Below are 27,450 nucleotides of genomic sequence, written 5' to 3' on the forward strand. Positions count from 1 at the left end.
CGAGGCGCTCCCGTCCCGCACGTACGAGGCGCTCCCGTCCCGCACGTACGAGGCGCTCCCGTCTCGCACGTACGAGGCGCTCCCGTCTCTCACGTACGAGGCGCTCCCGTCCCGCACGTACGAGGCGCTCCCGTCCCGCACGTACGAGGCGCTCCCGTCCCGCACGTACGAGGCGCTCCCGTCCCGCACGTACGAGAGGCGCTCCCGTCCCGCACGTACGAGGCGCTCCCGTCCCGCACGTACGAGGCGCTCCCGTCCCGCACGTACGAGGCGCTCCCGTCCCGCACGTACGAGGCGCTCCCGTCCCGCACGTACGAGGCGCTCCCGTCCCGCACGTACGAGGCGCTCCCGTCCCGCACGTACGAGGCGCTCCCGTCCCGCACGTACGAGGCGCTCCCGTCTCACGAGGCGCTCCCGTCTCACTGAAGACGTGTGCGTCAGTGGTTAGGGTCCGTGTGCTCTGTTGACAGTGATGTCAGTGTTTACGTCGTTTCCAGGGTGAATTTCTCGGTCAGTGAAGGTTTGAGATGCTCTAGATTCCAGAACAAAAAGGACATAATAAGTTATATTGGACATGAGTCCAGGAGCGGGACACGTCTCTGATCCTGAGACATGTCGGGACACGTCTCTGATCCTGAGACATGTCGGGACACGTCTCTGATCCTGAGACATGTTTGAAAAAAAGAGTTTTACTTTCACCTTGATCCACAAAGAACTTCTTTATAATAACTTCATCCAACAACTGATCCAAACATAAATGTATGGAACACATTCTAGTAAAGTATTGTGTGTTTCATGGTCCTGAACACGCGTCACGGGTCTGAACACGCTTCATGGTCCTGAACACGCTTCACGGGTCTGAACACGCTTCATGGTCCTGAACACGCGTCACGGGTCTGAACACGCTTCACGGGTCTGAACACGCTTCATGGTCCTGAACACGCTTCATGGTCTGAACACGCTTCATGGTCTGAACACGCCTCATGGTCCTACACGCTTCATGGTCCTGAACACGCTTCATGGTCCTGAACACGCTTCATGGTCTGAACACGCTTCATGGTCCTGAACACGCTTCATGGTCCTGAACACGCTTCATGGTCCTGAACACGCTTCATGGTCCTGAACACGCTTCATGGTCCTGAACACGCTTCACGGTCTGAACACGCTTCACGGTCTGAACACGCCTCATGGTCCTGAACACGCTTCATGGTCCTGAACACGCTTCATGGTCTGAACACGCCTCATGGTCCTGAACACGCTTCATGGTCCTGAACACGCTTCACGGTCTGAACACGCTTCACGGTCTGAACACGCTTCATGGTCTGAACACGCTTCATGGTCCTGAACACGCTTCATGGTCCTGAACACGCTTCATGGTCTGAACACGCTTCATGGTCCTGAACACGCTTCACGGTCTGAACACGCTTCATGGTCCTGAACACGCTTCATGGTCTGAACACGCTTCATGGTCTGAACACGCTTCACGGTCCTGAACACGCTTCACGGTCTGAACACGCTTCATGGTCCTGAACACGCTTCATGGTCTGAACACGCTTCATGGTCCTGAACACGCTTCATGGTCCTGAACACGCTTCATGGTCCTGAACACGCTTCATGGTCCTGAACACGCTTCATGGTCCTGAACACGCTTCATGGTCCTGAACACGCTTCATGGTCTGAACACGCTTCATGGTCCTGAACACGCTTCACGGTCCTGAACACGCTTCATGGTCTGAACACGCTTCATGGTCTGAACACGCTTCATGGTCTGAACACGCTTCATGGTCCTGAACACGCTTCATGGTCTGAACACGCTTCATGGTCCTGAACACGCTTCATGGTCCTGAACACGCTTCACGGTCCTGAACACGCTTCATGGTCCTGAACACGCTTCATGGTCCTGAACACGCTTCATGGTCCTGAACACGCTTCACGGTCTGAACACGCTTCATGGTCCTGAACACGCTTCACGGTCCTGAACACGCTTCATGGTCCTGAACACGCTTCACGGTCTGAACACGCTTCATGGTCCTGAACACGCTTCACGGTCTGTGGCGTGTGGATATGTTGGACTCTGTAGTGACACTTTGTTCAGTCCTTTGATGGTATTGCTTTGATGTTGGTCACATGGTCGGTCACTTTGCGTGTTGTAAAGGGCTTTATCAAGCGTCACAAAGGCGCTGGTCCAGCTCGTCGCCCGCGGCAACGCTCCGCTCTTTTTTCACACTTTTTGTGCTTTATCTTTTGTAAAAAATGTTCTACTTTAGTCGTACGATCGGGACTCGCGCTGGAATCACTTTAATTCAACTTGTTTGGACTTTGTTCGGCCGGAATATTGAGTGTTTTTCCTCGTGACGTCGCGTTTATACAAAGGAACATGCGGCTGTGGCGAGACCGTCACCCCAGTTCAGGAACTATACTTCCTGTTCCAAAGGAGGAACTCATGAAACTGAGGGGGAACCATCGTTTTACCCGGAGAGCATCACGTTCTCATGTTCCTCCATCACTTTAAACTTCCTATAATCTGTTCTTTTCCTCTGGATCCACTGCAGTGCAACAATGAAATTTCCCCATGTGGGACAATAAAGGATGATCTTATCTTCTCTGAAATACAGGTTGATTGATTGATAAGAAATGGCTCAAGCACTGGACTGAGAGGGACAGACATCAGGCAAATGGAACAAATGACATTTGGACTTAAACGTTGTGTTTTCTTCTTCAGAACTTTAAGTGTCAAAGACAAATGACAGCAACACATTTAAAGTTCAACTGAAGGTTTAAGGTGTTTGTTGTTGTCGGCGCTGTTAGCTTAGCATTAGCCTGCGCAGACGTTTCTCATAAACACGTCTTTCTGCGCAGCTTCAGCTGGTTTCGCGCCGTGTCCGTGTCGCAGACTTTAGCGCGAGTCACGTGAGGAAGAAAAGCTTCATGTGTCGCAGACTTTTACCTTTAATCCAAGAATCTGCTCAAACCGAAGCGAAGCAGCGTCGCGTCATCAAACCGTGGAACCGGAAGCATTACACTGCACTTCCGGTGCGGTTATTACGTCAGCGCGAGACAGACGCGTCTGTAGTTTTTACAGGATTCGCCGTGACCACAGTTTCGACACTTTCAACCCTAAATATTATATTCATAAGTGTCCGAGTGCGCATGCGCAGAGGATGGACTTTGCTGAAGCGAAGCGCGAGCTCAAAAAGCTCCTGAAGCTCACGCGCCCCGAGCACGTGGGCAGACTTCTGCAGTGGGTCACGAGCTCAGGTGAGACACGAGCACGCGCACGGGACCGGGTCTGGACCCGGCAATTTGTGTTTTCATTGTGAGATTCTGACAAAAAGACTGAAATATGTGAAATAAATACATTTCACGTGTCGTGTTCTACAGAGTTCAATCCAAAGAGAAACAGTTTAAATCAAACAGCTCATGTTCACTCTGTGAGGACACTGGGACATGTGTCTGAGGACAGAGGACTCTGGGACATGTGTCTGAGGACAGAGGATGCTGGGACACGTGTCTGAGGACAGAGGACGCTGGGACACGTGTCTGAGGACAGAGGACTCTGGGACACGTGTCTGAGGACAGAGGATGCTGGGACACGTGTCTGAGGACAGAGGACGCTGGGACACGTGTCTGAGGACAGAGGACTCTGGGACACGTGTCTGAGGACAGAGGACGCTGGGACACGTGTCTGAGGACAGAGGATGCTGGGACACGTGTCTGAGGACAGAGGACGCTGGGACACGTGTCTGAGGACAGAGGACTCTGGGACACGTGTCTGAGGACAGAGGACTCTGGGACACGTGTCTGAGGACAGAGGACACTGGGACACGTGTCTGAGGGCAGAGGACGCTGGGACACGTGTCTGAGGACAGAGGACACTGGGACACGTGTCTGAGGACAGAGGACGCTGGGACACGTGGGACATGTGTCTGAGGACAGAGGACACTGGGACATGTGTCTGAGGACAGAGGACACTGGGACATGTGTCTGAGGACAGAGGACACTGGGACACGTGTCTGAGGACAGAGGACGCTGGGACACGTGGGACATGTGTCTGAGGACAGAGGACACTGGGACATGTGTCTGAGGACAGAGGACGCTGGGACACGTGTCTGAGGACAGAGGACGCTGGGACACGTGTCTGGGGACAGAGGACGCTGGGACACGTGGGACATGTGTCTGAGGACAGAGGACTCTGGGACACGTGTCTGAGGACAGAGGACACTGGGACATGTGTCTGAGGACAGAGGACGCTGGGACACGTGTCTGAGGACAGAGGACGCTGGGACACGTGTCTGAGGACAGAGGACACTGGGACATGTGTCTGAGGACAGAGGACACTGGGACACGTGTCTGAGGACAGAGGACGCTGGGACACGTGGGACATGTGTCTGAGGACAGAGGACACTGGGACACGTGTCTGAGGACAGAGGACGCTGGGACACGTGTCTGAGGACAGAGGACACTGGGACATGTGTCTGAGGACAGAGGACACTGGGACACGTGTCTGAGGACAGAGGACGCTGGGACACGTGGGACATGTGTCTGAGGACAGAGGACACTGGGACACGTGTCTGAGGACAGAGGACGCTGGGACACGTGTCTGAGGACAGAGGACGCTGGGACACGTATCTGAGGACAGAGGACGCTGGGACACGTGGGACATGTGTCTGAGGACAGAGGACGCTGGGACATGTGTCTGAGGACAGAGGACGCTGGGACATGTGTCTGAGGACAGAGGATGCTGGGACACGTGTCTGAGGACAGAGGACGCTGGGACACGTGTCTGAGGACAGAGGACTCTGGGACACGTGTCTGAGGACAGAGGACTCTGGGACACGTGTCTGAGGACAGAGGACACTGGGACACGTGTCTGAGGGCAGAGGACGCTGGGACACGTGTCTGAGGACAGAGGACACTGGGACATGTGTCTGAGGACAGAGGACACTGGGACACGTGTCTGAGGACAGAGGACGCTGGGACACGTGTCTGAGGACAGAGGACGCTGGGACACGTGGGACATGTGTCTGAGGACAGAGGACGCTGGGACACGTGTCTGAGGACAGAGGACGCTGGGACACGTGTCTGGGGACAGAGGACGCTGGGACACGTGGGACATGTGTCTGAGGACAGAGGACTCTGGGACACGTGTCTGAGGACAGAGGACACTGGGACATGTGTCTGAGGACAGAGGACGCTGGGACACGTGTCTGAGGACAGAGGACACTGGGACATGTGTCTGAGGACAGAGGACACTGGGACACGTGTCTGAGGACAGAGGACGCTGGGACACGTGTCTGAGGACAGAGGACGCTGGGACACGTGGGACATGTGTCTGAGGACAGAGGACACTGGGACACGTGTCTGAGGACAGAGGACACTGGGACATGTGTCTGAGGACAGAGGACACTGGGACACGTGTCTGAGGACAGAGGACGCTGGGACACGTGGGACATGTGTCTGAGGACAGAGGACTCTGGGACACGTGTCTGAGGACAGAGGACACTGGGACACGTGTCTGAGGGCAGAGGACGCTGGGACACGTGTCTGAGGACAGAGGACACTGGGACATGTGTCTGAGGACAGAGGACGCTGGGACACGTGGGACATGTGTCTGAGGACAGAGGACGCTGGGACACGTGTCTGAGGACAGAGGACGCTGGGACACGTGTCTGGGGACAGAGGACGCTGGGACACGTGGGACATGTGTCTGAGGACAGAGGACACTGGGACACGTGTCTGAGGGCAGAGGACGCTGGGACACGTGTCTGAGGACAGAGGACACTGGGACACGTGTCTGAGGACAGAGGACGCTGGGACACGTGGGACATGTGTCTGAGGACAGAGGACACTGGGACATGTGTCTGAGGACAGAGGACGCTGGGACACGTGTCTGAGGACAGAGGACGCTGGGACACGTGTCTGGGGACAGAGGACGCTGGGACACGTGGGACATGTGTCTGAGGACAGAGGACTCTGGGACACGTGTCTGAGGACAGAGGACGCTGGGACATGTGTCTGAGGACAGAGGATGCTGGGACACGTGTCTGAGGACAGAGGACTCTGGGACACGTGTCTGAGGACAGAGGACACTGGGACACGTGTCTGAGGGCAGAGGACGCTGGGACACGTGTCTGAGGACAGAGGACACTGGGACATGTGTCTGAGGACAGAGGACACTGGGACACGTGTCTGAGGACAGAGGACGCTGGGACACGTGGGACATGTGTCTGAGGACAGAGGACACTGGGACATGTGTCTGAGGACAGAGGACGCTGGGACACGTGTCTGAGGACAGAGGACGCTGGGACACGTGTCTGAGGACAGAGGACGCTGGGACACGTGTCTGGGGACAGAGGACGCTGGGACACGTGGGACATGTGTCTGAGGACAGGACTCTGGGACACGTGTCTGAGGACAGAGGACACTGGGACATGTGTCTGAGGACAGAGGACGCTGGGACACGTGTCTGAGGACAGAGGACGCTGGGACATGTGTCTGAGGACAGAGGACACTGGGACATGTGTCTGAGGACAGAGGATACTGGGACACGTGTCTGAGGACAGAGGACGCTGGGACACGTGTCTGAGGACAGAGGACACTGGGACACGTGTCTGAGGACAGAGGACGCTGGGACACGTGTCTGAGGACAGAGGACGCTGGGACATGTGTCTGAGGACAGAGGACACTGGGACATGTGTCTGAGGACAGAGGACACTGGGACATGTGTCTGAGGACAGAGGACACTGGGACACGTGTCTGAGGACAGAGGACGCTGGGACACGTGGGACATGTGTCTGAGGACAGAGGACACTGGGACATGTGTCTGAGGACAGAGGACGCTGGGACACGTGTCTGAGGACAGAGGACGCTGGGACACGTATCTGAGGACAGAGGACGCTGGGACACGTGGGACATGTGTCTGAGGACAGAGGACGCTGGGACATGTGTCTGAGGACAGAGGACGCTGGGACATGTGTCTGAGGACAGAGGATGCTGGGACACGTGTCTGAGGACAGAGGACGCTGGGACACGTGTCTGAGGACAGAGGACTCTGGGACACGTGTCTGAGGACAGAGGACTCTGGGACACGTGTCTGAGGACAGAGGACACTGGGACACGTGTCTGAGGGCAGAGGACGCTGGGACACGTGTCTGAGGACAGAGGACGCTGGGACATGTGTCTGAGGACAGAGGACACTGGGACACGTGTCTGAGGACAGAGGACGCTGGGACACGTGTCTGAGGACAGAGGACGCTGGGACACGTGGGACATGTGTCTGAGGACAGAGGACACTGGGACATGTGTCTGAGGACAGAGGACGCTGGGACACGTGTCTGAGGACAGAGGACGCTGGGACACGTGTCTGAGGACAGAGGACGCTGGGACACGTGTCTGGGGACAGAGGACGCTGGGACACGTGGGACATGTGTCTGAGGACAGAGGACTCTGGGACACGTGTCTGAGGACAGAGGACACTGGGACATGTGTCTGAGGACAGAGGACGCTGGGACACGTGTCTGAGGACAGAGGACACTGGGACATGTGTCTGAGGACAGAGGACACTGGGACACGTGTCTGAGGACAGAGGACGCTGGGACACGTGTCTGAGGACAGAGGACGCTGGGACACGTGGGACATGTGTCTGAGGACAGAGGACACTGGGACACGTGTCTGAGGACAGAGGACACTGGGACATGTGTCTGAGGACAGAGGACACTGGGACACGTGTCTGAGGACAGAGGACGCTGGGACACGTGGGACATGTGTCTGAGGACAGAGGACTCTGGGACACGTGTCTGAGGACAGAGGACACTGGGACACGTGTCTGAGGGCAGAGGACGCTGGGACACGTGTCTGAGGACAGAGGACACTGGGACATGTGTCTGAGGACAGAGGACGCTGGGACACGTGGGACATGTGTCTGAGGACAGAGGACGCTGGGACACGTGTCTGAGGACAGAGGACGCTGGGACACGTGTCTGGGGACAGAGGACGCTGGGACACGTGGGACATGTGTCTGAGGACAGAGGACACTGGGACACGTGTCTGAGGGCAGAGGACGCTGGGACACGTGTCTGAGGACAGAGGACGCTGGGACACGTGTCTGGGGACAGAGGACGCTGGGACACGTGGGACATGTGTCTGAGGACAGAGGACTCTGGGACACGTGTCTGAGGACAGAGGACACTGGGACATGTGTCTGAGGACAGAGGACGCTGGGACACGTGTCTGAGGACAGAGGACACTGGGACATGTGTCTGAGGACAGAGGACACTGGGACACGTGTCTGAGGACAGAGGACGCTGGGACACGTGGGACATGTGTCTGAGGACAGAGGACACTGGGACACGTGTCTGAGGACAGAGGACGCTGGGACACGTGTCTGAGGACAGAGGACACTGGGACACGTGTCTGAGGACAGAGGACGCTGGGACACGTGGGACATGTGTCTGAGGACAGAGGACACTGGGACATGTGTCTGAGGACAGAGGACGCTGGGACACGTGTCTGAGGACAGAGGACGCTGGGACACGTATCTGAGGACAGAGGACGCTGGGACACGTGGGACATGTGTCTGAGGACAGAGGACGCTGGGACACGTGTCTGAGGACAGAGGACGCTGGGACACGTGTCTGAGGACAGAGGACTCTGGGACACGTGTCTGAGGACAGAGGACGCTGGGACACGTGTCTGAGGACAGAGGACGCTGGGACACGTGTCTGAGGACAAAGGACGCTGGGACACGTGTCTGAGGACAGAGGACGCTGGGACACGTGTCTGAGGACAGAGGACACTGGGACATGTGTCTGAGGACAGAGGACACTGGGACACGTGTCTGAGGACAGAGGACGCTGGGACACGTGGGACATGTGTCTGAGGACAGAGGACACTGGGACACGTGTCTGAGGACAGAGGACTCTGGGACACGTGTCTGAGGACAGAGGACACTGGGACACGTGTCTGAGGACAGAGGACGCTGGGACACGTGGGACATGTGTCTGAGGACAGAGGACACTGGGACATGTGTCTGAGGACAGAGGACGCTGGGACACGTGTCTGAGGACAGAGGACGCTGGGACACGTATCTGAGGACAGAGGACGCTGGGACACGTGGGACATGTGTCTGAGGACAGAGGACGCTGGGACACGTGTCTGAGGACAGAGGACGCTGGGACACGTGTCTGAGGACAGAGGACGCTGGGACACGTGTCTGAGGACAGAGGACTCTGGGACACGTGTCTGAGGACAGAGGACGCTGGGACACGTGTCTGAGGACAGAGGACGCTGGGACACGTGTCTGAGGACAGAGGACGCTGGGACACGTGTCTGAGGACAGAGGACACTGGGACACGTGTCTGAGGACAGAGGACGCTGGGACACGTGTCTGAGGACAGAGGACTCTGGGACACGTGTCTGAGGACAGAGGACGCTGGGACACGTGTCTGAGGACAGAGGACGCTGGGACACGTGTCTGAGGACAGAGGACGCTGGGACACGTGTCTGAGGACAGAGGACGCTGGGACACGTGTCTGAGGACAGAGGACGCTGGGACACGTGTCTGAGGACAGAGGACGCTGGGACACGTGTCTGAGGACAGAGGACACTGGGACACGTGTCTGAGGACAGAGGACGCTGGGACACGTGTCTGAGGACAGAGGACACTGGGACAAGTGTCTGAGGACAGAGGACTCTGGGACAGAAATCCAGATGTTTTGGTGTTTTTTCTGGTGTAATGTGTGAAGATCGACCTCTGACCTCCTGTGACCTGTTACCTCCTGTGACCTCCTGTGACCTCTGACCTCCTGTTTCCTGTGACCTCCTCTGACCTCTGACCTCCTGTGACCTCTGACCTCCTGTGACCTCCTGTGACCTGTGACCTCCTGTTACCTGTGACCTCCTGTGACCTCTGACCTCCTGTGACCTCTGACCTCCTGTGACCTCTGACCACCTGTGACCTCCTGTGACCTCTGACCTCCTGTGACCTCTGACCTCCTGTGACCTGTGACCTCTGACCTCCTGTGACCTGTGACCTCCTGTGACCTGTGACCTCTGATCTCCTGTGACCTCTGACCTCCTGTGACCTCCTGTGACCTCCTGTGACCTCTGACCACCTGTGACCTCCTGTAACCTCCTGTTACCTGTGACCTCCTGTGACCTCTGACCACCTGTGACCTCCTCTGACCTCCTGTTACCTGTGACCTCCTGTGACCTCTGACCTCCTGTGACCTCCTGTGACCTCTGACCTCCTGTGACCTCTGACCACCTGTGACCTCCTGTTACCTGTGACCTCCTGTGACCTCCTCTGACCTCCTGTTACCTGTGACCTCCTGTGACCTCTGACCTCCTGTGACCTCCTGTGACCTCTGACCTCCTGTGACCTCCTGTGACCTCTGACCTCTTGTGCTTCAGACCAGGTGCAGTCGCTCCTCACAGAGAACAGAGGTGTGATCCTGGAGAACATCTCTGAAGAGCTCAGGTCCATTCTGCCTCCAGACGCCATGATGCCCTCAGAGAGCTTCACCTGCAGCAAGGTCTGACCTGTGACCCCTGAGCCTGTGACCCCTGTGACCCCTGACCTTGTGTTGCAGATGGAGGCGTGTGCACGTAGGGCCGTGCACGTGGACGGCTTCCTGTTTGATGAGAACCTTCTGGACTCAATGTGTGAAAAGGGAAAATTCAGCCGAACGTTTTGTCTCCAGTGCGGATCCACCCAGACCCAAGACCTGGGTCAGAACCCGGACTGAACCCGGACTGAACCAGGACTAAACCAGGACTAAACCAGGACTGAACCGGGACTGAACCCGGACTGAACCCGGACTAAACCCGGACTGAACCCGGACTGAACCCCTGAACCTGAACTGAACTCGGACTGAACCCGGACTAAACCCGGACTGAACCCGGACTGAACCAGGACTAAACCCGGACTGAACCAGGACTAAACCAGGACTGAACCTGGACTGAACCCGGACTGAACCCGGACTGAACCCCTGAACCTGGACTGAACCCGGACTGAACCCGGACTGAACCAGGACTAAACCAGGACTGAACCCGGACTGAACCCCTGAACCTGAACTGAACTCGGACTGAACCCGGACTAAACCCGGACTAAACCCGGACTGAACCCGGACTGAACCCGGACTGAACCCGGACTGAACCCGGACTGAACCAGGACTGAACTCGGACTGAACCCGGACTAAACCAGGACTGAACCCGGACTGAACCCGGACTGAACCAGGACTAAACCCGGACTGAACCAGGACTAAACCTGGACTGAACCTGGACTGAACCCGGACTGAACCCGGACTGAACCCCTGAACCTGGACTGAACCCGGACTGAACCCGGACTGAACCCCTGAACCTGGACTGAACTCGGACTGAACCCGGACTGAACCCCTGAACCTGGACTGAACCAGGACTAAACCAGGACTAAACCAGGACTGAACCGGGACTGAACCCGGACTAAACCCGGACTGAACCCGGACTGAACCCCTGAACCTGAACTGAACTCGGACTGAACCCGGACTAAACCAGGACTGAACCCGGACTGAACCCGGACTGAACCAGGACTAAACTCGGACTGAACCCGGACTAAACCCGGACTGAACCCGGACTGAACCCGGACTGAACCCGGACTGAACCCCTGAACCTGAACTGAACTCGGACTGAACCCGGACTAAACCAGGACTGAACCCGGACTGAACCAGGACTAAACCCGGACTGAACCAGGACTAAACCCGGACTGAACCAGGACTAAACCAGGACTAAACCCGGACTGAACCAGGACTGAACCAGGACTAAACCAGGACTGAACCCGGACTGAACCAGGACTAAACCCGGACTAAACCAGGACTGAACCAGGACTGAACCCGGACTGAACCAGGACTAAACCAGGACTGAACCCGGACTAAACCCGGTCTCTTTGCAGACTTCCTGTCTCACTCGTTCTCGGTTCCGGAGCTCAGGTTCTTGTTCCTGAACGTTCTTCCGGATCTGAGCGGTCGAGTTCTGGTCGATGTCGGGTCCAGACTTGGAGCAGTTCTTTATGGGGTCAGTACCAAGACCAGGACCAGGACCAGGACCGAGACCGAGACCGGGACCAGGACCCACCTGGGCCAGACGTCTTCTTGCTCTCTGCGATTTTGATCCGACTGTGAACGATTTTAGTGAAATAAAGTTCTCCGTCCTGGTCTAAACTCTGGTCCTGGTCCTGGTCCTGGTCCTGGTCCTGGTCCTGGTCCTGATCTTGTCTCCTTCAGGGTCACGTCTTCAGCTCAGCGTCGCGTCTCGTTGGAGTCGAAATAAACCAGGACTTTGTGAAACTCCAGAACCAAGTGATCCATAAGTACGGCTTTGACGACCGAGTCCAGGTAAAACCCGGACTAAACCCGGACTAAACCCGGACTAAACCCGGTCTTTGTCTCTTTCAGGTTCTTCACTCAGACATTTGTTCTCAGGAGGTTCTGGTCCAAAACGCTGATGTTCTCGTCTTGAACAACGTCTTTGAGTTTTTCCTGGAGCTTCAGGAACAGATCAGGTCAGAGTCCAGACAAACCCGGTCCAGACCAAACCCGGGTCCAGACCAAACCCGGGTCCAGACAAACCCGGGTCCAGACAAACCCGGGTCCAGACCAAACCCGGGTCCAGACAAACCCGGGTCCAGACCAAACCCGGGTCCAGACCAAACCCGGGTCCAGACAAACCCGGGTCCAGACAAACCCGGGTCCAGACCAAACCCGGGTCCAGACCAAACCCGGGTCCAGACAAACCCGGGTCCAAACCAAACCCGGGTCCAGACAAACCCGGTCCAGACCAAACCCGGGTCCAGACAAACCCGGGTCCAGACCAAACCCGGGTCCAGACAAACCCGGGTCCAGACCAAACCCGGGTCCAGACCAAACCCGGGTCCAGAGAAACCCGGGTCCAAACCAAACCCGGGTCCAGACAAACCCGGTCCAGACCAAACCCGGTCCAGACCAAACCCGGTCCAGACAAACCCGGTCCAGACCAAACCCGGTCCAGACAAACCCGGTCCAGACAAACCCGGTCCAGACCAAACCCGGGTCCAGACCAAACCCGGGTCCAGACAAACCCGGGTCCAGACAAACCCGGGTCCAGACCAAACCCGGGTCCAGACAAACCCGGGTCCAGACAAACCCGGGTCCAGACCAAACCCGGGTCCAGACCAATCCCGGGTCCAGACAAACCCGGGTCCAAACCAAACCCGGGTCCAGACAAACCCGGTCCAGACCAAACCCGGTCCAGACCAAACCCGGTCCAGACAAACCCGGTCCAGACCAAACCCGGTCCAGACCAAACCCGGGTCCAGACCAAACCCGGGTCCAGACAAACCCGGGTCCAGACCAAACCCGGGTCCAGACCAAACCCGGGTCCAGACAAACCCGGGTCCAGACCAAACCCGGGTCCAGACCAAACCCGGGTCCAGACAAACCCGGTCCAGACCAAACCCGGGTCCAGACAAACCCGGGTCCAGACAAACCCGGGTCCAGACAAACCCGGGTCCAGACAAACCCGGGTCCAGACAAACCCGGGTCCAGACCAAACCCGGGTCCAGACCAAACCCGGGTCCAGACAAACCCGGGTCCAGACCAAACCCGGGTCCAGACCAAACCCGGGTCCAGACAAACCCGGGTCCAAACCAAACCCGGGTCCAGACAAACCCGGTCCAGACCAAACCCGGTCCAGACCAAACCCGGGTCCAGACAAACCCGGGTCCAGACCAAACCCGGGTCCAGACCAAACCCGGGTCCAGACCAAACCCGGGTCCAGACAAACCCGGTCCAGACCAAACCCGGTCCAGACCAAACCCGGTCCAGACAAACCCGGTCCAGACCAAACCCGGTCCAGACCAAACCCGGGTCCAGACCAAACCCGGGTCCAGACCAAACCCGGGTCCAGACAAACCCGGGTCCAAACCAAACCCGGGTCCAGACAAACCCGGTCCAGACCAAACCCGGGTCCAGCTCCAGTCTTTGGGCCTCAGGACCTCAGGACTCTGTCTTTGGGCCTCGGGAATTCTTTGGTTCTTTCAGGTGCTGGAGGTTCCTGGTCCAGAACTTCCGTAGAAAAGGTTCTCTGCTGGTTTCAGTTCCTGGTTTAGAGACAAGCTTCAGCCACGTCCAGGTTTGTCTTTGTTAAACTCTGAAATGATCAGCTGGTGCCGGTGGGAGGTGGTGGAGTGGTAAGGGCGGAGCACATATGCCGGGCCTCCAGAGCCTCTCCAGCTCCATAATGTCTGAGATGTTGTGCTGCTGCTGCATCTGGACTCTTAGTTCCACGCTGCACAAGGGCCACCTGTTGTAAAGCGATGTGGTGTCCCTGACTGGTTTGATAATAAAGTATCTCCAGCGACACTTTTTAATATTAGGAGGTGTAAAGTTAATCAGATGAACAGATTTAGGCTCCACTCGAGGACCAGGACCACAGGACCACAGGACCAGACCACAGGACCAGGAGACCAGGACCACAGGACCACAGGACCACAGGACCAGGACCAGAGGACCAGGACCACAGGACCAGAGGACCAGGACCACAGGACCACAGGACCACAGGACCAGGACCACAGGACCAGGACCAGAGGACCAGAGGACCAGGACCACAGGACCAGAGGACCAGACCACAGGACCAGAGGACCAGACCACAGGACCAGGACCACAGGACCAGAGGACCAGGACCACAGGACCAGAGGACCAGGACCACAGAGGACCACAGGACCAGGACCAGAGGACCAGGACCACAGGACCAGAGGACCAGGACCACAGGACCAGAGGACCAGGACCACAGGACCAGAGGACCAGGACCACAGGACCACAGGACCAGAGCCGTTTCAACAGGTTTTTACATTTATCGACCGAGAGAAAGTCCAAGAGCTGAAGTCACTGGGGTGAAACCATGTTTTTAACCGGTTATGGCAGCGGTCATGTGATTCAGATCCGCGTTTCCTGTTCATCACCTTTGACCTCTCTCTCTCGTCCTCCAGGAGAAGCTGCCTTCTGATTGGCTGGAGGAACTTCCTGTGAACTATGAGCTTTTCCTGACGAGCGACGCGGAGCAGAACCAGGCGTTTAGACAGATTCACCTGTACAGAGTCATGTGACGGCACCGGCCAATCACGGTCACCTGTACAGAGTCATGTGACGGCACCGGCCAATCACGGCCTGAACCTGAACAAATTAAAAAGTGTGAACATTAAACAAGTTGATGGATTAAATGTGACGAGAGCTTTATATTTGTGTTGGAACTGCTCTGACCATAAGGGACTGTGTGGCCTCTTTAACATGGAGAACCCTCCACATGGAACTAGGGTCTAAACCAGGTGTGAAGAAGACTTTGTATTGAACATGGCTTTATTATTTACAGAAAAGTGACATAAAAAACAGACTATTCATTTGATAAAACGAGTACAAACTTTTTAAAAAATATTATAAATCATTCTTTACAGAGAGTTCACATGGTTCATAGCTCTGTACAAACTGCAGGAGGCGCTGTTCCAGAAGGTTCAGAGGTCACGTCACAACAGACAGAAAACCCCACATTTTAGACTCGCCAGATGCGTTTTCATTGAAGTTCGGGCGCGGCCCCGGGCGGGGGCGGGGGCATAATTTCATGGAGCATTTCATTTCCTGTTTGTTGTGAAGGAAAAAACGACAGATTTTTCAAACACAATTTCCTCAAACAAAAACAGCTTAAATAAGTGTTGAGCTGCTTCTGTAACAGGTTAAAAAGACAAAATTAAAATTTACATAAAAATAAATAAAATCCACTGGTAAAAAACAAAATTCATTTAAAAAAAAAATGAACGACTGAAAAATTAAAAGTCTAAAATGACCTAAACCCTTTAAATATTTGGGTCACATTGGTTCAGTTTCTGTTTGAGGAAAAAGACTTTGTTTCTGCTGCGACGTCGCACTTTTTATTTTTAGTTTTTTATTAAAATAAAAGCTCTGATTTTTTAAAAGACAAAGTCGCAGCAGAAACGTTCTGCTTGAGAACGTCGGAGGAGGGGGCGGGGCCAAAGAGGAGGGGGCGGGGCCGCGCATCACCTGACCTCCACAGCCAATGAGCTCTGCTGTGAGGGCGAGGAGGAGGCGGGGCTCATGGCGGCGTCTGAAGAGGAAGAAGCCGACGCCGTGTTCGACACTGAAACAAAGTTTAAATACATTTGTTTTACTTTCTGGAGCTTTCCAAAGTAAAGAGTCATCGTCCGGTCATCGTCCGGTCATCGTCCGGTCATCGTCCGGTCATCGTCATCGTCCGGTCATCGTCCGGTCATCGTCATCGTCCGGTCATCGTCCGGTCATCGTCCGGTCATCGTCAGGTCATTGTCAGGTCATCGTCCGGTCATCGTCATCGTCCGGTCATCGTCATCGTCCGGTCATCGTCCGGTCATCGTCATCGTCCGGTCATCGTCATCGTCCGGTCATCGTCCGGTCATCGTCAGGTCATCGTCAGGTCATCGTCCGGTCATCGTCAGGTCATCGTCAGGTCATCGTCCGGTCATCGTCATCGTCCGGTCATCGTCATCGTCCGGTCATCGTCAGGTCATCGTCAGGTCATCGTCCGGTCATCGTCATCGTCCGGTCATCGTCCGGTCATCGTCATCGTCCGGTCATCGTCCGGTCATCGTCCGGTCATCGTCAGGTCATTGTCAGGTCATCGTCCGGTCATCGTCATCGTCCGGTCATCGTCATCGTCCGGTCATCGTCCGGTCATCGTCATCGTCCGGTCATCGTCATCGTCCGGTCATCGTCCGGTCATCGTCAGGTCATCGTCAGGTCATCGTCCGGTCATCGTCAGGTCATCGTCAGGTCATCGTCCGGTCATCGTCATCGTCCGGTCATCGTCATCGTCCGGTCATCGTCATCGTCCGGTCATCGTCAGGTCATCGTCAGGTCATCGTCCGGTCATCGTCATCGTCCGGTCATCGTCCGGTCATCGTCATCGTCCGGTCATCGTCCGGTCATCGTCCGGTCATCGTCAGGTCATTGTCAGGTCATCGTCCGGTCATCGTCATCGTCCGGTCATCGTCATCGTCCGGTCATCGTCCGGTCATCGTCATCGTCCGGTCATCGTCATCGTCCGGTCATCGTCCGGTCATCGTCAGGTCATCGTCAGGTCATCGTCCGGTCATCGTCAGGTCATCGTCAGGTCATCGTCCGGTCATCGTCATCGTCCGGTCATCGTCATCGTCCGGTCATCGTCAGGTCATCGTCAGGTCATCGTCAGGTCATCGTCCGGTCATCGTCATCGTCCGGTCATCGTCCGGTCATCGTCCGGTCATCGTCATCGTCCGGTCATCGTCAGGTCATCGTCCGGTCATCGTCCGGTCATCGTCATCGTCCGGTCATCGTCAGGTCATCGTCAGGTCATCGTCCGGTCATCGTCCGGTCATCGTCCGGTCATCGTCCGGTCATCGTCATCGTCCGGTCATCGTCCGGTCATCGTCCGGTCATCGTCATCGTCCGGTCATCGTCAGGTCATCGTCCGGTCATCGTCCGGTCATCGTCATCGTCCGGTCATCGTCCGGTCATCGTCATCGTCCGGTCATCGTCAGGTCATCGTCAGGTCATCGTCCGGTCATCGTCCGGTCATCGTCATCGTCCGGTCATCGTCCGGTCATCGTCCGGTCATCGTCATCGTCCGGTCATCGTCCGGTCAGTCCCATAAACGCCAGAGTTTCATCAATCGAGATATTTTAAAATGTCCAGTTCAAGATGTGAACGACCCTCCAGGCCCTGTGGCCCCTGTGACTGGCCCCCCCTGTGGGCCCCTGCGTCTCACCTTCCCGCTCCTTCTTCTTGAGCCTCTTGCGGCGGCGGTCGATGGACGCCACCTCAGACTTCAGACTCAGGTAATACTTCCTGATCTCCTGCAGTTTGTCCTGAAGGAACGAGATCCGCTCTGACGGAGACATCTGCTCCAGGTCAGCTGTGAACCAACCAGAAGGTCAGAGGTCAGACGGGGGGGTCAGCGAGGGGGGGTCAGAGAGGGGTGGGGGTCTCACCGATGTGCAGGGTCCACTTGTGCCCTCTGCTGGTGGGTGAAGGGCAGTGTTTGTGGCTCTTGACTGAGACTCTGCTCTGGTCCTCACTGTCACTGCTGTGGCCTGGACAAACACTCAAGAGTGAGACACATGCAGTCACCGCGGTAACATGCAGTCACCGCGGTAACATGCAGTCACCGCGGTAACATGCAGTCACCGCGGTAACATGCAGTCACCGCGGTAACATGCAGTCACCGCGGTAACATGCAGTCACCGCGGTAACATGCAGTCACCCAGGTAACATGCAGTCACCGCGGTAACATGCAGTCGCCCCGGTAACATGCAGTCACCGCGGTAACATGCAGTCACCGCGGTAACATGCAGTCACCCAGGTAACATGCAGTCACCCAGGTAACATGCAGTCACCGCGGTAACATGCAGTCACCGCGGTAACATGCAGTCACCCAGGTAACATGCAGTCACCCAGGTAACATGCAGTCACCGCGGTAACATGCAGTCACCGCGGTAACATGCAGTCACCGCGGTAACATGCAGTCACCGCGGTAACATGCAGTCACCGCGGTAACATGCAGTCGCCCCGGTAACATGCAGTCGCCGCGGTAACATGCAGTCGCCCCGGTAACATGCAGTGACTAATAATGTTTAAATATAATATATTTATAGTCTCAACATGGCCGCCGCACGTGAAGCTTAAGAGGAAAGTGTGTGTGTGTGTGTGTGTGTGTGTCAGAGTGTGTGTGTGTGTCAGAGTGTGTGTGTGTGTGTGTGTGTGTGTGTGTCAGAGTGTGTGTGTGTGTCAGAGTGTGTGTGTGTGTGTGTGTGTCAGAGTGTGTGTGTGTGTGTGTGTCAGAGTGTGTGTGTGTGTGTGTGTCAGAGTGTGTGTGTGTGTGTGTGTGTCAGAGTGTGTGTGTGTGTGTGTGTCAGAGTGTGTGTGTGTGTGTGTGTCAGAGTGTGTGTGTGTGTGTCAGATTGTGTCAGATGCCCTCCCTGTATTACCGGCTCCGTTCTTGTCGTGTTTCTGGGGCGTGGCTCTCTTGTGGCTGTGGCGTTTGTGCTTCTTCACTGTGGGACTGTGGCGCTCCTGCAGTACACGCTTCTGACCTACAGGGGGAGCAGAGAGGTCAAGTACAGCCACATGAGCAAAAGTAACTGAAACTGATGAAACTAACTGATGAAACTAACTGATGAAACTAACTGATGAAACTAACTGATGAAACTAACACTAAGTGAAAAGGTTTATGGTCCAAGTCTTACACTGGTTTGAAAGAAGCTTTTCTCGTCACTGTAGATCAGGGTCAAACTCATTTGAGCCGAACATAACGTTAAACATAAAACTATTAAAAATATAAGACATAAATATCTTTATAAAGTCGAGGCTGTTTTGAAGTAATTACTGGATCGATTAAAAAAATGACAAACGTTTCTTCTCATAAACTGAAATGTATTTAGAAAAACAAGTGTCATTTCACCAACTCTGAGCATCACCACTTCAGAGATGATCTACAGTTCTACAGAGATAAACATGTGACTTTAGAACTAAAGGAACTTCAAGATCTAAAACAATCTTTAAACAACAACCTTTAAACATTTACACGTCTGTAGTTCTGTTCACCTGAACTGACACTAAACTTCTGCTCAGAAGTGCTTCAAGTGCACTTCTCCCTCACAGCAGTGCAGCAGAGCCCCGTGGGGGAGGGGCAGAGCCCCGTGGGGGAGGGGCAGAACCCCGTGGGGGAGGGGCGGCCACCCGCAGCATTGTGGGACGTGTAGTTTTAGCCATAAAAACGGTTACGGATGTAACTAAGGTTCTATGAATCGATTTAAAAAATATAAAAATTTGAAATGTTCGGCAGGCCAGAGTTTGACACCCATGTTTTAGACGTTAAGGCCTCCAGACTCAAATGTACCGTTTAAATGAAAAAGTTGTTTTTAATTCTTGATTTTCCTTTTACAGTCCAAATTAGCCTCGATTAAATTGTGTTCGTCAACTGTGTATTCAAATTGCATGGAAATGGCTACACTCCAAGATGGCGCCGCCGAAGGCGAGGGAGGCCGCCGAAGGCGAGGGAGGCCGCCAAAGGCGAGGGAGGCCGCAGAAGGCGAGGCCGCCGAAGAGGACGGAAGGCCGCAGAAGGCGAGGCCGCCGAAGAGGACAGAAGGCCGCAGAAGGCGAGGGAGGCCGCAGAAGGCGAGGGAGGCCGCCGAGGGCAAGGCCGCCGAGGGCAAGGCCGCCAAAGGCAAGGCCGCCAAAGGCAAGGCCGCCAAAGGCAAGGCCGCCAAAGGCAAGGCCGCCAAAGGCAAGGCCGCCGAAGGCAAGGCCGCAGTAGGCGAGGGAGGCCGCCGAAGGCGAGGGAGGCCACAGAAGGCGAGGCCGCCGAAGGCGAGGGAGGCCACAGAAGGCAAGGCCGCCGAAGAGGACAGAAGGTCGCAGTAGGCGAGGGAGGCCGCCAAAGGCGAGGGAGGCCGCAGAAGGCGAGGCCGCCGAAGAGGACGGAAGGCCGCAGAAGGCGAGGCCGCCGAAGAGGACAGAAGGCCGCAGAAGGCGAGGGAGGCCGCAGAAGGCGAGGGCAAGGCCGCCGAGGGCAAGGCCGCCAAAGGCAAGGCCGCCAAAGGCAAGGCCGCCAAAGGCAAGGCCGCCGAAGGCAAGGCCGCAGTAGGCGAGGGAGGCCGCCGAAGGCGAGGGAGGCCACAGAAGGCGAGGCCGCCGAAGGCGAGGGAGGCCACAGAAGGCAAGGCCGCCGAAGGCGAGGGAGGCCACAGAAGGCAAGGCCGCCGAAGAGGACAGAAGGTCGCAGTAGGCGAGGGAGGCCGCACAAGGCGAGGGAGGCCGCACAAGGCGAGGGAGGCCGCACAAGGCGAGGGAGGCCGCAGAAGGCGAGGGAGGCCGCAGAAGGCGAGGCCGCAGAAGGCGAGGCCGCAGAAGGCGAGGGAAGCCGCAGAAGGCAAGGCCGCCGAAGAGGACGGAAGGTCGCAGAAGGCGAGGGAGGCCGCAGAAGGCGAGGGAGGCCGCCGAAGGCGAGGGAGGCCGCAGAAGGCAAGGGAGGCCGCCGAAGGCAAGGCCGCCAAAGAGGACGGAAGGTCGCAGTAGGCGAGGGAGGCCGCAGAAGGCGGCCCCGCCGAAGGCGAGGCTGCCGAAGACGAGGGAGGCCGCAGAAGGCAAGGCCGCCGAAGAGGACGGAAGGTCGCAGAAGGCGAGGGAGGCCGCAGAAGGCGAGGGAGGCCGCCGAAGGCAAGGCCGCCGAAGAGGACGGAAGGCCGCAGAAGGCGAGGCCGCCGAAGAGGACGGAAGGCCGCAGAAGGCGAGGCCGCCGAAGAGGACGGAAGGCCGCAGAAGGCGAGGGAGGCCGCAGAAGGCGAGGGAGGCCGCCGAGGGCAAGGCCGCCGAGGGCAAGGCCGCCAAAGGCAAGGCCGCCAAAGGCAAGGCCGCCAAAGGCAAGGCCGCCGAAGGCAAGGCCGCAGTAGGCGAGGGAGGCCGCCGAAGGCGAGGGAGGCCACAGAAGGCGAGGCCGCCGAAGGCGAGGGAGGCCACAGAAGGCAAGGCCGCCGAAGGCGAGGGAGGCCACAGAAGGCAAGGCCGCCGAAGAGGACGGAAGGTCGCAGTAGGCGAGGGAGGCCGCACAAGGCGAGGGAGGCCGCACAAGGCGAGGGAGGCCGCAGAAGGCGAGGGAGGCCGCAGAAGGCGAGGGAGGCCGCAGAAGGCGAGGCCGCAGAAGGCGAGGGAAGCCGCAGAAGGCAAGGCCGCCGAAGAGGACGGAAGGTCGCAGAAGGCGAGGGAGGCCGCAGAAGGCGAGGGAGGCCGCCGAAGGCGAGGGAGGCCGCAGAAGGCAAGGGAGGCCGCCGAAGGCAAGGCCGCCGAAGAGGACGGAAGGTCGCAGTAGGCGAGGGAGGCCGCAGAAGGCGGCCCCGCCGAAGGCGAGGCTGCCGAAGGCGAGGGAGGCCGCAGAAGGCAAGGCCGCCGAAGAGGACGGAAGGTCGCAGAAGGCGAGGGAGGCCGCAGAAGGCGAGGGAGGCCGCCGAAGGCAAGGCCGCCGAAGAGGACGGAAGGTCGCAGTAGGCGAGGGAGGCCGCAGAAGGCAAGGCCGCCGAAGAGGACGGAAGGTCGCAGTAGGCGAGGGAGGCCGCAGAAGGCGGCCCCGCCGAAGGCGAGGCTGCCGAAGGCGAGGGAGGCCGCAGAAGGCAAGGCCGCCGAAGAGGACGGAAGGTCGCAGAAGGCGAGGGAGGCCGCAGAAGGCGAGGGAGGCCGCCGAAGGCAAGGCCGCCGAAGAGGACGGAAGGTCGCAGTAGGCGAGGGAGGCCGCAGAAGGCAAGGCCGCCGAAGAGGACGGAAGGTCGCAGTAGGCGAGGGAGGCCGCAGAAGGCGGCCCCGCCGAAGGCGAGGCTGCCGAAGGCGAGGGAGGCCGCAGAAGGCAAGGCCGCCGAAGAGGACGGAAGGTCGCAGAAGGCGAGGGAGGCCGCAGAAGGCGAGGGAGGCCGCCGAAGGCAAGGCCGCCGAAGAGGACGGAAGGTCGCAGTAGGCGAGGGAGGCCGCAGAAGGCAAGGCCGCCGAAGAGGACGGAAGGTCGCAGTAGGCGAGGGAGGCCGCAGAAGGCGGCCCCGCCGAAGGCGAGGCTGCCGAAGGCGAGGGAGGCCGCAGAAGGCGGCCCCGCCGAAGGCGAGGCTGCCGAAGGCGAGGGAGGCCGCAGAAGGCAAGGCCGCCGAAGAGGACGGAAGGTCGCAGAAGGCGAGGGAGCGCCGAAGGCGAGGCCGCCAAAGGCAAGGGAGGCCGCAAAAGGCGAGCGCTTCCACCCGATAAGAGCTCTGATCAGAACCACAACAGATCTAGTTCCAGTTTAACATCTGCTGCAGAAATAGCTCTTGTTTTGGCTAAAAGTGTGAGACGCCGCAGAAGAGGAAAGCGCGTTGGCGCCCTCGTGAGGCACATGGACGCCCTAAACTGGGATTTTCCTCTGACGAGAACTCACTCACAACAAACTGGACAAACATTAACTGCAAACCATTCTACTCTGTTCACTGTTCACATCCCGCCCAGCACGAGTGCGCAGGAGGCGGAGCTCGAGGAGCAGGTTATGAGCGTGGAGAGCACCTTCCCTTTGATCCTGGGCAATTTGTACTTTGGGAGTTTGTGACTGAGATTCCTCTTGTTCAGACAGTTTATTAAAGTCCAGAGAGCAGAACACACTGATCACTGCTACACAACAGCCACGCCTTCCACGGCGTGGGCGGAGCCACGCTGGGCTGGTCAGACCACGTCATGGTTCATCTGATCCTCACGTCCAGACAGAGGCTGAAGCTCTCAAACCTGTAGTGAGGACTTCAGAGAGGCGGAGCAATGAGGCAGAGGAGGAGGAGCTACGTGTTTGGACATTACAGACTGGGAGGAGCTACACGGACACTGTGATGTCATACATTCTGTGAGGAGCATTAAACCATCACACACCAAAGTCACCACAGGGCCGGAGCTAGAGAGCGCTACCAAGAGGCAAAGTACGGGTTTAGCAGGAGTCGAGAGCTAGAGCCCATTACAGTACATGTCTGAAGAACAGCCCCGCCTCTGTGTGGAGTGGCCCCGCCTCTGTGTGGAGTGGCCCCGCCTCTGTGTGGAGTTGGGCGCCTGCTTCTCACCAATTACAAGCCCAGAGCCCCCCGATGCTGCGTACGACTGAAAATTAGCCCAGCAACTCTGCACCTTCTGTTCTGGATTTGATGTGACCACACCCCCTCCCTGACGGATCAGAGGCGGAGCCTGCGGCTGGAGAAGAAGACATCAGCACAGGAGCTCCACAGGGCTGTGTACTTTCTCCCCTGCTCTTCTCCCTGTGACAAACTGCTGCACCTCCAGCCACAACGACACCGCCCTCATCACCACCACCACAACACCGCCCTCATCACCACCACCACAACACCGCCCTCATCACCACCACCACAACACCGCCCTCATCACCACCACCACGACACCGCCCTCATCACCACCACCACAACACCGCCCTCATCACCACCACCACGACACCGCCCTCATCACCACCACCACGACACCGCCCTCATCATCACCACCACCACCACGACACCGCCCTCATCACCACGACGACACCGCCCTCATCACCACCACCACGACACCGCCCTCATCACCACCACCACGACACCGCCCTCATCACCACCACCACGACACCGCCCTCATCACCACCACCACGACACCGCCCTCATCACCACCACCACGACACCGCCCTCATCATCACCACCACCACCACGACACCGCCCTCATCACCACGACGACACCGCCCTCATCACCACCACCACGACACCGCCCTCATCACCACCACCACGACACCGCCCTCATCACCACCACCACGACACCGCCCTCATCACCACCACCACGACACCGCCCTCATCATCACCACCACCACCACGACACCGCCCTCATCACCACGACGACACCGCCCTCATCACCACCACCACGACACCGCCCTCATCACCACCACCACGACACCGCCCTCATCATCACCACCACCACCACGACACCGCCCTCATCACCACGACGACACCGCCCTCATCACCACCACCACGACACCGCCCTCATCACCACCACCACGACACCGCCCTCATCACCACCACCACGACACCGCCCTCATCACCACCACCACGACACCGCCCTCATCATCACCACCACCACCACGACACCGCCCTCATCACCACGACGACACCGCCCTCATCACCACCACCACGACACCGCCCTCATCACCACCACCACGACACCGCCCTCATCACCACCACCACGACACCGCCCTCATCATCACCACCACCACCACGACACCGCCCTCATCACCACGACGACACCGCCCTCATCACCACCACCACGACACCGCCCTCATCACCACCACCACGACACCGCCCTCATCACCACCACCACGACACCGCCCTCATCACCACCACCACGACACCGCCCTCATCACCACCACCACAACACCGCCCTCATCACCACGACGACGACGACGACGACCACGACACCGCCCTCTGTCCGGCGTGAGAAGGTCGAACCCAGGGCAACACGGGGAGAACCCAGGGTAACACGGGGAGAACCCAGGGTAACACGGGGAGAACCCAGGGTAACACGGGGAGAACCCAGGGCAACACGGGGAGAACATGCAGAAAGATTGAAGAGAAGCTCCAGCCGTTTTGTGAGAAGTCTGATCAGGTGGAAGTCGTTCTGCTACAGCTCAAAGCTAAAAACACAAATACAAACTCACCTCGGTCACAGTTGGAGGAGTTGGACGTAGGACTCGAGTTCATCTCTTCGTTTCCTCGCTCGTCCCTCGTTTCTGGTTCTGAGGGCGGGGCATTTACAGGCATGGGCGGGGCCAGTTTCAGGTGCGACTCCCTCATCATCAGCAGCAGTTGTTCCGAGGCGCTCACGGCCTTCTCCCGCTCGTCTGGTTCGTCCAGGTCCACTTCGTGACAGACCAGAGCGTCGGGTCCCATCTCCTGGACGGTCTGCTTGCATTGCTCCTCCTTCTGCTCCTCCTCCTTCTCGCCATGCTCCTCCTCCTTCTCGCCATGCTCCTCCTCCTTCTCGCCATGCTCCTCCTCCTTCTCGCCATGCTCCTCCTCCTTCTCGCCATGCTCCTCCTCCTTCTCGCCATGCTCCTGCTCCTCCTCCTTCTCGCCATGCTCCTGCTCCTCCTCCATCTCGCCATGCTCCTCCTCCTTCTCGCCATGCTCCTTGTTCTCCTGGCACGGCTCACAAACCTCCATCTTCTCTTCGTCTCGTCCTGCACTGCTGTTTTGCTCCAGGACGACGGCACTTGTAGTTTTTGGAGAAATTTCCGCTTCGGTTTTGAGTTTTTTCTCTGGACTCTTCTGCTCTGGAGCTTTACGTTTCAGTGGCGTTTTATCGTCCTCGTTCTTGTCCACTTTCTGCTCCTTATTTTCATCTATTTTCGGAGAGTTTTCAGGAGGGTTTGTGTTCCGTTTCGGAGAGTTTTCAGGAGGGTTTGTGTTCCGTTTCGGAGAGTTTTCAGGAGGGTTTGTGTTCCGTTTCGGAGAGTTTTCAGGAGGGTTTGTGTTCCGTTTCGGAGAGTTTTCAGGAGGGTTTGTGTTCCGTTTCAGAGAGTTTTCAGGAGGGTTTGGGTTCTGTTTCGGGGAGTTTTCAGGAGGGTTTGGGTTCTGTTTCGGGGAGTTTTCAGGAGGGTTTGGGTTCTGTTTCGGGGAGTTTTCAGGAGGGTTTGGGTTCTGTTTCGGGGAGTTTTCAGGAGGGTTTGGGTTCTGTTTCGGAGAGTTTTCAGGAGGGTTTGTGTTCCGTTTCAGAGAGTTTTCAGGAGGGTTTGTGTTCCGTTTCAGAGAGTTTTCAGGAGGGTTTGTGTTCCGTTTCGGAGAGTTTTCAGGAGGGTTTGGGTTCTGTTTCGGAGAGTTTGTGTTCTGTTTCGGAGAGTTTTCAGGAGAGTTTGTGTTCTGTTTCGAAGAGTTTTCAGGAGAGTTTGTGTTCTGTTTCGGACAGTTCTGAGGCTGTGGTTTGACTAGATTTTCAGGCGTTCGGTCCTCTTCATTTGGACGGCTTCTGCCTTCGTGGAAGTTTTGTGCTGGACACTTTTCTACCTGGCTTTTGTCAGGTCTTAGCGGTGTTGCTGGTTTTTCTCTTTGGGTTTTCTCAGATGGGAGCGGAGACTTCACTCCTTCAGACGGCTCTGGTTTGACGCTCGTTTCTCCGTCTTTGGCTGGAGATCTGAGCGGAGACTTGTCCCCGATGCTCTGCACCTTCTGTGGACTCGTGTTCAGGTTCCGGTCTCTCAGAGGAGATTTGATGTTCACCAGTTTGTCTGGACTCCGGACGTTCTCCACTTTCTCTTCTTCCTCGTGTCCTCTCCTCTTCTCCTTCGTCTCAGTCTCCACTCTGTCTTGTCTCTCGTCCTCCTCGCCGTTCGTCACCTTCATCTCTGCTTTCCTCCCTTGTTTCTCGTCCTTCTCCCTCATCTCTGCTCTCTTCTCGTCCTCCTTCTCACTGTCAGTCTCCGAGGCAGAGTCTGTGTCGGAGTCTGGAGGTAAACAGTGGTGCAGGATGACCATGGGTTCCGAGCGAGGCGGAAGGGGCAAAGACATGAGTTTGAGTCTTCTGGGAGACGGCTCCAGGAGTCGAGGGACTGGAGCTGAGGTCTTCTGAAACAGACAGAATGGATTCATGAGCAGAGGTTGAGCAGCACTTGCTGGAGGCCTATTGTAATCGCCGACTCTGAAGTGTAAATGTCTTGACCCGACTTGAGCGCTGCACCATAGAAAGTCTGCTCTGCTCAAACAGCTGAACTCAGACCTTCCCGTTTTGGGGGCTTTTTTATAAAGACTTTAGAACTTTGATTCATCCACAGCACCCTAACGACCCTGGAGAAGCCATGTTAGAACTCCTCCCTTCAGGAAGATAACGTTCTATTAATGACTCTGACATT

At 57.1% G+C, this 27,450-nt stretch overlaps 3 protein-coding genes across 4 annotated transcripts in view; 1 reads left to right on the forward strand and 2 right to left on the reverse strand.

Moving 5' to 3' along the window:
- LOC140380207 (signal recognition particle subunit SRP54) overlaps positions 1-2,966 on the reverse strand; it is a 29,033-nt gene extending 26,067 nt beyond the window's left edge. Inside the window, exon 1 of the mRNA XM_072464370.1 lies at positions 2,948-2,966. The gene's annotated coding sequence lies outside the window, so the exon portion shown is untranslated. The remainder of the gene's footprint in view (positions 1-2,947) is intronic.
- Positions 2,967-3,043: 77 nt separating this feature from the next.
- Positions 3,044-15,214, forward strand: LOC140380208 (uncharacterized). 2 transcript variants are annotated; one of them, XM_072464371.1, is made up of 8 exons: positions 3,044-3,258; positions 10,411-10,532; positions 10,590-10,728; positions 11,927-12,048; positions 12,258-12,368; positions 12,429-12,535; positions 14,052-14,142; positions 14,999-15,214. In XM_072464371.1, the coding sequence occupies exons 1-8, from the start codon at positions 3,162-3,164 to the stop codon at positions 15,113-15,115; spliced, it is 906 nt and encodes a 301-aa protein (XP_072320472.1). In that variant the 5' UTR covers positions 3,044-3,161; the 3' UTR covers positions 15,116-15,214. The 2 variants fall into 2 exon arrangements, with proteins under 2 accessions (XP_072320472.1, XP_072320473.1); XM_072464372.1 differs by lacking the exon at positions 14,052-14,142 and having other exon boundaries at positions 14,999-15,133.
- Positions 15,215-15,861: 647 nt separating this feature from the next.
- The window catches only part of LOC140380205 (uncharacterized), a 44,909-nt gene continuing 33,320 nt past the window's right edge, over positions 15,862-27,450 (reverse strand). Inside the window, exons 21-25 of the mRNA XM_072464368.1 lie at positions 25,264-27,166; positions 19,019-19,123; positions 18,023-18,124; positions 17,800-17,946; positions 15,862-16,158 (exon numbers count right to left, since the gene is read on the reverse strand). Coding sequence (XP_072320469.1) covers positions 16,058-16,158; positions 17,800-17,946; positions 18,023-18,124; positions 19,019-19,123; positions 25,264-27,166 — 2,358 coding nt within the window. The 3' untranslated portion in view covers positions 15,862-16,057. The remainder of the gene's footprint in view (positions 16,159-17,799; positions 17,947-18,022; positions 18,125-19,018; positions 19,124-25,263; positions 27,167-27,450) is intronic.

The sequence above is a fragment of the Eucyclogobius newberryi genome, unplaced genomic scaffold, assembly GCF_026437365.1.
Source record: "Eucyclogobius newberryi isolate DKJ021-1_F unplaced genomic scaffold, fEucNew1.0.hap1 SCAF_45, whole genome shotgun sequence".
NCBI lineage: Eukaryota > Metazoa > Chordata > Actinopteri > Gobiiformes > Gobiidae > Eucyclogobius > Eucyclogobius newberryi.